The following is a 12,299-nucleotide window of genomic DNA, read 5'->3' as shown; positions in this document are numbered from 1 at the left end:
GGGTGTGTATGTGTTATTTTCCAGACTTTCAGTTTTATAATTAGCCTTGTATTTTAAGACCAATTCCTCTACAGAATACAAGGGAACAAGTGAAAAGAAACCACTGTTAGAAAGTTATTATGTCACTCCTTTGACCCCGACACAGGGGCTTGATTTTAGCGTAGCTCCATTGTATTTTCAACCTTAATGGCTGCAAAGTACATTTGGGAAGGTGTTGGGATGGAAAGTGAATTTTGACCCTTATTCACGTGGTAAACTTAAGATCTGATAATCTCAGAGTGAAAATTGCAGATAGGGAGTATTAATACTTGAAATCAGGTTGTTGCCAAGCAAATATTTAAACCATTTGAGTTATTGCAAGAAGTCTTTGGATCGCCTAAAATTGCAAAATGACAATGTGGCCAATTAAAGCATTTGTTTATTTCATATTTGGTCCAAATGCATTTGCAATGTCTCTAGATTCCCAAATCGCTACCAGTATTGGCATGTTTTTTAGGATGATTCTGATTCTACTGGGGTTTTTTTTCTAAATAAACCATTAAAGAGTTTCACTAAGGTGGATATTAGTCATTTGCAAGAAGAATTGAACAAAGAATTGAAATATCTCATTAAAAACGAATGGTTAAGAGTTTTAAAGAATAGTAAATATGTTTCTTATGATTTTAATATGAGATTATTTCAGTAAAATATTTTTTTACATCAAATAGTGTTTTAAAATGTTTAGGTATCAGTCAGATGTTGCACATGTAAAATGGGAGAAGGAACACTTACTTGTATGATATGGACTTGATCCACTATTACCCTGTTATGGTTTTATACTCATAAGTCTCTTAATGTGGTGTTAGAAACTTCAATACAATTTAAAGATGTGAATGTCCTTTTGAATTATTACCACCACCACCCCACAAATTGGAACTAATCTCTGTATGAAGAATTATGAATTTAGCAAGCATGAGGGACCACAAAAAAGATTATTCTTCAGTGGTGGAAAGATGGCGTGACCCCAGATTTATAGTTTTGGAGGTTATTGATATGTGTTTCCTTTCTGTTTATGAACTGGATCTCTCCTGATGTAATGGAAAGACTGATAAAAATTAGTCTGTGTGATCAAGATGTAAAGATGAGTTTAAACATTGGTTTGATATGTACCATGATATGTTTTGTTTCCTTTTTCTGTGTGTGTTTTTTTCTTTATTATTTCATCCCCCATTTCCCTTTTCTGTATATTAAAGCAGTAAGAATATTAAAACATGCATGGATTATTGAGCAGCTGAACCTACAGTTTGTGTCACTGTAGGGCACAAAAGTCTAGGTTCTTGTGGGGGCCCAGGCATCATTTCTGGAAGCATTCGCTATTTACCCGGTTGTCAGATAACTGTCATGCAAAACTGATTCATGGTATGGACATGGTTGGATCAGGGACGAGGCTGAGACAAAAGAAGTCTAGAGCAAGGGTCAGCTTGCTAGTGTTTCACTCACAATGCCTTTCCGCTTAAATTGGCACAATTCTGCAAGCTTGGGTAACATGGCCTTTATTCAGTGGCAGTATTGACTATGTGGGAACTTTCAGGCAGATCTTTTAAAAATACATTGACGCGTTCTCCTCACTTACCCTCCTCCACTAGCTGCAAACAACCTTTTTTAGATTTTACATTTTATAAATGTAAGGCATTCCAGATTTGGGAAGTAGCAATTAAGCAGCAATTAATCAGTATTGATACTGATTTTATTTTTATACACATTGTTATCCTATCCTTTAATGCATATGTATCCCTCAGGGCAACTTAAAACACTGGAAATAAGTACAAGAATTACGTTTTGGCAAAGCTTTAAAAATGTACAAAAACATCTAATAGAAATAATGTCTTCTAAAATTGAACCATGCGTTGAATGCCTTCCTAAAATAGAAAGGCTGGTCCTGTTGGCAAAACATTATCCAATAGGGTGACAGTCTAGACTCCTAAGAAGAGGGGTTCCATAGTTTGAGGGCAACCATTGAGAAGGCATTCCCTAAGGCAGTGTTTCTCAACTTTGGCCACTTTAAGATGTGTGGACTTCAACTCCCAGAATTCCCCAGCCAGCCTTGCATCTTAAAGTGGCCAAGGTTGAGAAACACTGCCCTAAGGTATCTTGGACTGTACAAATAATGCTTACAAAATTATTCTTAGCACTTTGAATTGTGCCCCAAAACAAAGAGGTAACTATTGGCAGCCATCACAGGACTAGGGTATAGCGATGCCTGCAGACATCCCACAACATTCTTGCCATTGCCTTTTAGACTAGTTTTCTGAGGACTCTTCAAGGGGGCTTCCAATAGAGCACACTGCAGTAACCCAGCCTAGATATGTCACTGTTGCCAAGACTGACACAGTTAGCTAAAGCCAGGATTTGAGCCTCCAAATACAAAACTAAACCCAGAAGAATCCCCAGACTGCGTAAGTTGCATAAGTTGCATGAATGATTGTTTAGGATCTACAGGTAGTCCCCGGGTTAAGAATGCCCGTTTAAGGACGACCCATAGTTAAGAATGGAGCCTATTGTGGCAAAATTCAAGTTAGACAATGATTCAAGTTAAATGCACAACGGTTCGAGTTCATTAAATAATATTACTTATACAGTATTATACAATAATACTGTTCCGTCTTACATACAAATTCCACTTGAGGACAGACCTTAGGAATGGAACTCGTTCTTAAACTGTTTTTTCCGGGTTGTATTTTGCAAGATCTTGTGCCTCAAACCTCAGCATATTTTGCATTTCATAGCAACTTTTGAACTGACACTGGCATGGAGTTGGCCTCGAGGCCTTTCACAACTCTCTTGATCTTTTCTTTCAATGGGCATTCTGTTGGTTGTGATCCTGCACCCATTGCTCAGGCTGGCTGGCTGGTGCTTGAGATATTTTTCTTTACTGGACTGTCTCTCTGTAATCCATCTATCCCTGACACTTGGCTGAAGCTTTTAGTTGCAGTTCATTTCACTTCTATATTTTGCTTAAACTGGTGCTGTGTTTAGAGCTGCTTTTTGTGCAGCAATAGCATATACTGTAAAATGTGTGTTTGTCTGCGCCTGCAATGTCCACCCTGTTACTCTGTGGCTTTCTTTAGATAAATAGTGAAATCTGAATAGATTTTAGGGTGAAACTTTTGATTTACTAGATCAGTGTTTCTCAACCTTGGCAACTTTAAGGTGCGTGGACTTCAACTCCCAGAATTTCCCAGTCAGCTTGGGAAGTTCCTGCTTCCTGGGGCTGAGAGGGAGGGACTGGCCCAAGGTCACCCAGTTGGCTTTGTGCTCAAGGCAGGACTAGAACTCAGGGTCTCCCGGTTTCTAGTTTGGTGTCTTAACCACTACACCAAACTGGCTCTCTATTTTTAATATACATTGGAGGGGGGAAAAAAAACTTTTAGAGGGAGTTTGTATGTGAATCTCTGTTTTAAGTGCTTGATAGAAAAGTATCTCCAGTTGTCATTCTGCTAAACTGTACAATCGTCTGAAAAAAGGGAGGAGAAAAATTGCTTCCATTGCAAAGGATGGAAAGAGACGAAGAGGAAAATGCAGGCCTTGATATGGCTCTCTTTGGTGCCCGTTGTCTTGCTGATAGAGGCTAGCCTTTGCAAGAAGGAGCCTTGTTGCATAAAAATGTACTCTTCTGCATTTTAGGAGGTGGGTCTGCCCTTTTACCTGCACCTATCCCTCCTGTCACCCTCGAAGAGAAGGGAACCATCACCAGGTTACTTGCTGCAAAAGGAGCCACCATTCAGGAGTTGAATACCATTCGAAAGGCGCTCTCTTTGTTAAAAGGTGGGGGGCTGGCACGGGTGGCTCATCCTGCCCAGGTGAGTTTATTAAAAGCTGTTTTTACCCAATAACTCTTGGTTTGAAAAGGAATGCCAGTTCTAGTTCTCTAGATTCAGTATGGTTGAGAGAGGAATAAATTTTGGTGCAGAAGATCAGAATAATTTTAATCCTCATCAGTGTCAGTGACTTTATATCAGTCAGCTCTGTTGCAGTGATGCTTAAATATCTAAGGAATGTAAGGAAATAGCTGTGATTGATTCTTCACATTTTTTGGTATTCTTGAAGAAATCTTTTAGCTCTAGATTGAACTGAGGAATGTGCATATAAAGTAATACAGTAAATGCAAATTAATACGCCCAGAGTGAATTGGGCAACAACAATGATTTGTCTATCAAAAAATCATTGCAACACATGCTAATTTTGTATAAATCAGGAAGATCCCTGTTTTAGTACATTAGCTTTCATCCAAAGCCCTTTCCAGAAGTTCTTGCATACTTTTACTTTCCTTTGCATGACCATAAGGTCATGCTCAGAGGTTTTTTCAAAAATGGAAAGTGATAAATTCCAGTCTTTGAAGTGAATAGATTATTTGAGCAGGGGAGCTAAAATTCTGTGCTAAAAATCCCAAAGCATTCCATCAAAAATCCTGATTATTCAGCAGTAATGAATAATATGAATTAAGTAAAAAAAAAAAGCCTTGTTCCTTATTCTTTGTTTTACACAATTTTTAAATAATTTGGACTGAGGGATTTAACTTTTTAAAAGTTTTTCTGTTTTGCATATATTGCATGTATATTGAACAATTGTTGTTGTTGTTGTTTAGTCGTTAAGTCGTGTCCGACTCTTCGTGACCCCATGAACCATATTGCGCCAGGCCTTCCTGTCCTTCACTGCCTCCCTGAGTTTGCTCAGTTTCATGCTAAGAACACTATAAATGTAGAAACTATGAAATATGACCTATTTATCATAAATGAATGACAATGAGCAATTTTGTCAGAGTAATAGGAAAAAAATTGAAGAATGATTCATATTTTATATGTCAAACACAGTTCTGTCTATTTGTTAGTAATACACGGAGTCGTCCTTTTTTCTTTCTTTTTTTTTTTACAGCAGGAGACAGACAATATATGAAGACATGGATTAGCCACATCGTTCATTCCTATTTTTTCAGCAGGCAGGAAATGTGAATGTAGCTATCTTTCCTGTCCTAAAACTCTAAGCTTCATTTCACATACGCAGAGTTTCTCCTTTTCCTTTTCAGTGCAGATTCAAATGTATATGTTATTTAGCGCATGATTCCAAGTAGTGCAATTAAGCAAGTAAAACTTCTTACAACGTTGATGTAATTATTTTATTTTAATCATGAATCTTTGGGTTGAATTTGATTACATAAAAGAATGGCTTTCCTCATTCTTACACCTTTTATAGAAGGTGCCTTAATAGAAATAACATCCTCCCTGAGGGAAGTTGGGAGCTGCCTTTTTATAAATTGCTACTTACTACTTGCAGATTTTATAAGGGCTCATTAATTTATTGAATGTTATAATTTTAAATATGTTTTTCAGAAGTAAATCTGATAAAGAGTTCAGCAGGGGTTATTTGCGAAAGAGGTTGGTTAGGATTGCCGCTTCTGTGATTTATAGCTGAGCTTCTAAAATGCCTCCAATTGGAATCTATAGTTTCTAAGGTAGGGTTTTTTTTGGCGGGGGGTGCCTTCAAGTCAGTTTTTGACTCCTGGTGACTGCCTGGACAAGGGACAAGTCCCTGCAGTTTTCTTGGCAAGATTTTGGAAATGGTTTGCCCTTGCCTGCTTCCTGCGGCCGAGAGAGAGGGACTGGCCCAAGGTCACCCAGCTGGCTTCGTGCCTGAGGCAGGACTAGAACTCAGGGTCTCCGGGTTTCTAGCCTGGTGCCTTAGCCACTAGATCAAACTGGCTGTCAAGGTGGTATTAGAGAACATAAAAATATTCCACATAATATTTGACCTTTGGCTTCTTTTTTCCCTATTTGAGTGATAATCTGATCTTGCAGACCCAAAGTGAGTAACATACAGTATGCAGATGAACTTGTGCTCAGTAGCAACTGAAACTCAAAGGTTCAATTCTCCTCAAAGCTAAGGTTGCTTTGCATATTTGATGGCCAGAATAAGAAATTGCAAAGTAAAAAACTTACTTTTGTGCTTATAGCAGCCAACTTAGTCATTGGTAAACAATGGGAATATCTGGATAATATTTCAAAGGATAGATGGAATGGTGAGATCTGGTCTATAGCTTTATTTGAAAAAGTATCTAATAAAATCCATTCCGTAATAACCCAAAGTAGCGAATCGTTGTTTTATAAGGAATGGTGGAATGTCATTCTTACCATTTCATATTTCTTATATAATCATCCTGGAAACAGCTTATTTCAAACATTATGGGCATATTAAAATTCAATTTAAAAAAAAATCAGGGTAGGCATAGCTGAAAATATTACCAATTTTCTATACAACATGAACAATATTTATCTATTGCTTCTTTCTTTTAGGTACTGAGCCTCATCCTCTCTGATGTCATTGGGGATCCATTGGACATTATAGCAAGTGGCCCAACTGTTGCCAGTTCTCACAGCATGCAGGATTGTTTTCGAATACTGGGCAAGTATGATATATTGAATAACTTGCCAGAGTCTGTGTTGACAGTCCTCTCTAGTTCTGTCACAAAGCATAACACTCAGCAAGACTATTCCCATGTCTACAATGTTGTGATTGGATCCAACAGACTAGCTTTAGAGGAAGCCAAATGCCAGGCAGAAAAGTTGGGTTACCTGACTATACTTTTGAGTGATGCTGTGTGTGGGGAGGTCAGCACTGTTGCCCATCTCTATAGTCTATTGATTCAGTTTGTTTGTTTGAGTGTTATGAAAGATGCTGGGAATAGACCTTTAAAAGATTCTGTGAAAGAAATGCTCACAAACTTTGCAGGACAGATGAAGATTCCAGTCTTGAACCTTATAGACACTCTAACAGCTCTGAAAGAACCCCATGCGGAAACCCCCATTTGTCTTCTGGCAGGTGGAGAAACCACTGTGCAGCTTCAAGGAAGTGGGAAGGGTGGAAGAAACCAGGAACTGGCTCTGCGAGTGGCCTTGGAGCTGCACAGAGCTAGATCCACTGTGGAGGGAAGCTTTCTTAATAAATACGAAGTCATGTTTTTGAGTGGTGGAACTGATGGACAAGATGGGCCAACAGAGGCTGCTGGGGCCTTCTGCAGCCAGGATCTGGTGGAGGCGGCCGAGCAGGAAGGCTTTGATGTAGAAAACACGCTGGGTAATAATGATTCATACACGTTTTTCACCAAGTTCCAAAATGGACATCACCTTTTGATGACAGGCCTGACAGGCACAAATGTCATGGACATTCACACTGTTTTAATCAGAATCCGAAGAACTTGGTGATGCAACAGACATTTAGCTGTTTTTATTAAGAAGGAATCTGTGGACAACCTGAATGGAGTGTCTCTGTCCAGGCTGTTGATATCAAAGACCTAATGGAAGGTTACTGTGAGACAAGCGAGAGATGCTTTGTTGTCCTTATTTAGGCCAGGGAAACAGCTGCTTGAAACCATCACAATTAATTTTGATAATAGAACTTTGTTTTTAAATTATTTTAATCGATTTTCATAAGAGTTACAGTAATAGGGAAAATACATTTAAATGCCAGTACATTTAGAGGATAGTAATATAACAGAAATGGCTGTGAAGGCACAGCACAGCAATAAAAGTGATAATGGCTTTGTATATTTAAACAAATACTATTATATTGGAGCAGCCATGAAATTATACCAGAAAGGTATTGCCAGTTTAAACAAGGAATGACCTTTAGCAATATTCTGACAGATTATTTCAACAGTGCTAACTCCTGTACGAATCTCCAGACCTCTGCCTTTTTGCTGTAATATGCTTTAAAAGCTTGTGATTTAGGAAATCAAGAACACTCAAACATTTTTTCTGAGAAAGCAAAGTATAATAATATTAATATGGGGTTCAATCCAATGGAAGTTAGATACCACACCTATCATTAGAATTCCTGGGGGAGGAGGTGAGAAAGAAATCCAGAATCTACTAAGGAGGTTTTTTCTCTATAAGAGTTAAATCAGCGTATCATTATATAGAGTGGGCACAGTGAAGGTTAATGGTATTGTCTACATTGAGCCTTTGTGAAAGCACAGAGGAAATATGTTTTGTCTTGAGTATATTGCAACCATGATTCTTGTACCCAAAGCTACTGTATATTTTCATATAAACTTACCAGTACATAGTCTTCAATAGTGTGAAGAATCCCTCTGGTCAGTTGTGAATAGACCAGGCAGAAAAAGAGGAGCTATTTTAAAGAGCCCTGTAGGAGGCTTATTCAGTCTTATTGGAGAATGCCATCAAGATGCCACCTTAATTTCTCCATCTTCTGTTGCCTAAGTTTGATTATGGACCCACATATTTTGAAACTGTACCCTTGTCAGATGTTAAAAATGAGTTTGTCTCATAGGGGGGCAGCTTCCCCCCCAACTTTCATGCATGTGATGTTATTCTCTTTCAGGCATCTAGAGGTACATGGTGTATGTCTGTAGAGTGGGGTTTTTTTGCTTGTATACTGTAGCTGTTCACTCAGAGGATTTCGTGCAAGCAGGAACCATGACAGGGCAAGGTGTTTGCTCACATGGGGTTCTTCATGCACATGGGAAGGCTTCCTCTCCTTCAGACTTCATGTACACAGAGACACCTCAGTAAGAGAATCAGACACGACATTGGGAGGAAAGACCGGTTTCATATAGAAGCAATATTGCCATAACATTGTAACTCTTTTCCCCATGGATTTGCTCTAGTTTCTGAAGCTAATGCAGTACAGCTTAACTTTTGTGTATCGTTCCAAAATAAAGCATTTTGTTTAAGAATGTTTATTAGATTCTGCCATGGGACTTCAGCGCATCTAGGCTAAATTCATACACCAGACGATTTTCTCCCACCATTATCTGAAAACTAATACTACAAAGGCTTCAGATCAGTAATCTCAAGTTTGCCTTAGCTATATACTCCTGGTTTCCCAACATGAAAAATCAGCTTGTCATTGTATGTTAACTCATCCTAGTGTGAACTGAGAGCTCCAAGTTTCCTTTGCTCAGCTATAGAGTCCACATCCAATCAGGCTGGAACTGAGAATCTAATTTCTATCAAATTCAGGCAGGATATGCATTTTCTTAACACCTGCTCTATTTCAGTATTAGCACCTGTTATTGGAAGAAGAGTCTGAAAAATAGGCTAGATGTGCTGAAACTAATGTAACCTCGACCTTGCTCACCTTTTGTAATGGCTTTTTCTTGCTGATTGATAATTTCATGGGGGAATACATTGTGCAGAATGGAAGCTGCAAACATTTTATGTATTATGTTACCATTGACTGGAAAACAATGGAGCCTCAGGTTTGTGACCTTTCTAACTGTATCAAGCCAGAAGTCACTGTCACTCTGATTAACTCCTCTAATCCCAGAGAACAAAGGCTAGAAAGCCTTACATGGGCAACTGTTGCCAATTTGCTGCATTGCAAAATGCAGTCTACTATCGGAGCATCATCACCAAGTTCATCTGTTTCCTTGGATAAGTTGAACAGAATCGAGTTTTGATCATATATGTAACATAATGACTTACGTGAAAGTCACCCGTTATGATTCTTCTGAGCGAAATATTGCTTTTTCTTCTCAACAGAACAGGTGAATTAGAATACCAATCCATTTTTAAACAAGTCCTATGGCATCTTAATGACTACAGTAAATTTAGTATTCCATAAGTTAACCATAACTTAGTTTTTAAGTTACTACAATACTCTATCCTTGTTTTGCAGCAAACTAAAATGGCCGCCCCCCCCCCCCGAACCCTTTCTTAAATATGTATACAGAATGATCTTATGGTCCTTGGGAACCATAGGCTTGATCAAATCTGCCCCTGCTTAAATTAAAAGGAGGAAATGTATATTTGATTCCCTCTCCCACTGACTCCACATTGGACTCTTCCTTAATCAAAACCTCCAATGGAAAACCCTCAAAGATTTGCCAGATCCTAAGTCTCCCTGGCTTTCCATTGGGCTGCCTAGTATCAATAACATTTAGACAAGCCCAAGAGTTCTTCCATCCAGCTGGATGCAGAGCTCTTTGCTGGTATATTAGTGTTTGGAATTCTGCTGCCAATGAACCTTTTTATTTTACTGAAATAAATGTAAAAATGCACAATGTAAAATGCTTAGAAAAACCTAGCCTTACTATATATTTTCAAAATACTACTTATTTGCCAATCAGTGTTTGCTGTCTCCTGTTGAATCACCTGTTTACTATATCACCAAATTTTTAACAAGGTGTAGTAAACTAGATTAGAGATTATTGCAGTGATTATCGCATTACTCAGCTGCCCTTTACCTGATCTTCTAGCTCCATGGAGCCCACGTATCTGAGACCAGAGGCTGCTCAGCTTAGAAAACAACCAGGTGGGAAATTCCATGGCAAAAATCCATGCGATCAGGCTTTGCTCACGTGATTTGGTGGCTGAAATCATTTCTCAAATATGAGAGAGCTGTTCATGAACAAATATCTTCCATCTAGCTGGCAACACTGGAAAGATGATCCCTCTTACACTTCATAGTAAACCACCCTCCACAGTTATTGGGTAATTTAAAATCCAAGAAGATGTGGAAAACCTATTCAAAATGAAACATACTCCTTTGGACCTTTTGGTCTTTAAAGGCAGTCTAGAAATAGTTTAGAGAGTTAATTTGTGTATCTTCTCCAAATATTACATTCTTGCACTTCGATCCAGAAATGAAAGATTAAAACATTGATTTTAACTATATTTACAAGATAATGTAGAAACTGCATCATTATTAACCGAAAGTTCAGGATACATAATCAAACCCATTTCAACTGGATTAGTGGTCTTGGGGTGTAGGGGATGCTAATTATGTGTCACCTGGTCTCCCATCAAGTTACCTAATGCAATACAGAGTATTCCTAGCAGGTACAAGTTACCTTACAATGTCTGGAATATTTCTGTAGTACAAAACAATCTTTGTTTCATGGTGTTACTGCATTTAGCTGCCAATGAATATATCACACTTCAAGCATTTAACAGCATACAAATGGTTAATGGCAAATGAGATGATTTTTTGCCAAAGTATAAGTGAAGAACTTTTGTGTTAAAGGACGAGGAATTAAGGATTTGTATTGCTAAAATCACTCAAGGATGAAAGCCTACTTATATCTGCCTTCCTGCACAGGTTTGAACCAATTTTGTGTCCCCGCCGTGTTTTCTGTATCCCCCACAGCAACAGCTTCAGGAAAAAAATAAAATAAAACAGTTTCTTTTATATCAGCAGAGTTCTTCATTAATCCTTGGAGATGCTGTTCATGCGTGATCTCAGGCTCATTCGCAAAGCCCTGGCAGCATCTACCTCTCCCGGGTAATCCCATTGCTCTTAAAATTGTGTGTGTGCTTGTGTGCGTGTGTAAAATGAATATTTCACTGATTATTAAAATAAACACCTTTTTCAAAAAAGCTGATAAAAAGAGCTAGATGAAAGGATGTTGCTGCTCAAAGCACACTTCATGTCAGTATTCACTTGGCTCTTCTCTCTGAATATATTTTTTCCCACTCTCCTTTCCTTTAATGAGGTGAAACTAGAAATGCGGAAAGTTGGTCAATGACAACAAAACTATAAGAACAGATTTTCTAAACAGGGTGTACACGCTTTGTGGCTCTTACTGTCATTGGAGGACCATGCAAGATGGAGAAAGAAAAACATACAGGACATAAGCAAATCAGAGCATTGTCTTGCTGCCACCGTAGAATGATCATAGGAAGGACTATGTGTAGGAGGATGCAGCTAGACTCCACTACTAATCCTTTCCATTCTTCTGATGCTGCTGATTAAACATCACTATGTAATTTTTCTATCACATCTTCTATGGATTCCTCTGCAAAGAAAAGCGGCCAAAGGTGGAGGCTTACAAATGCATTCTATGAATAAAGACATCTGCACAATGAAAGTAAAAGTCTGATCTGCAAGTACCTGTGCCAATAAAGCACAGTTTCATGTTTTCCTGAAACCACAGCACCACGTATCACCATTCACTAGTTGCTGGCCGGGAGTGTAGTACACATGGAAAGTCATTGGTTTAATTATTGTACTGCAGAACATAAGTAATTGTCAGACCCCACAGAATACTCATTTGTACCTGGTGATTTTATTCTACATGAAAGGAAGAAGAGGAAATGTGAATTAATCATTTTCGTTCATTTCAATAATGGTTTTGCTAGGGACTGGTTCTGCCAGAACCACAGGAACTCTATAAATATTAATCTAGTAGTAAAGGGTTAGTAGTTTAATTTTTATTTACCATCTGCAGTAATAGTGACTTAGAAGGCTCAGAGAGGAACATAATGGCAAGAATAGTAAAAAAGGCAGGTGTCAGAATAAGAGGA

General features: G+C 38.4%; 1 protein-coding gene across 2 annotated transcripts in view; it reads left to right on the top strand.

The window, feature by feature from the left end:
* The window catches only part of GLYCTK (glycerate kinase), a 29,078-nt gene extending 17,902 nt beyond the window's left edge, over positions 1-11,176 (top strand). For both annotated transcript variants that reach the window (XM_088134042.1, XM_088134041.1), the window contains 2 exons: positions 3,664-3,839; positions 6,327-11,176. In XM_088134042.1, coding sequence (XP_087990168.1) covers positions 3,664-3,839; positions 6,327-7,235 — 1,085 coding nt within the window. In that variant the 3' untranslated portion in view covers positions 7,236-11,176. The remainder of the gene's footprint in view (positions 1-3,663; positions 3,840-6,326) is intronic.
* Positions 11,177-12,299: the final 1,123 nt, after the last annotated feature.

This window comes from Python bivittatus, unplaced genomic scaffold (genome assembly GCF_059951505.1).
Source record: "Python bivittatus isolate LINGU-HERP-01145 unplaced genomic scaffold, Pbiv_v1 ctg000080_np1212, whole genome shotgun sequence".
In the NCBI taxonomy this organism is placed as follows: Eukaryota; Metazoa; Chordata; class Lepidosauria; order Squamata; family Pythonidae; genus Python; species Python bivittatus.
The sequence above is the reverse complement of the archived record's forward strand: the minus strand, read 5'-3'. Positions and strand labels throughout refer to the sequence as shown.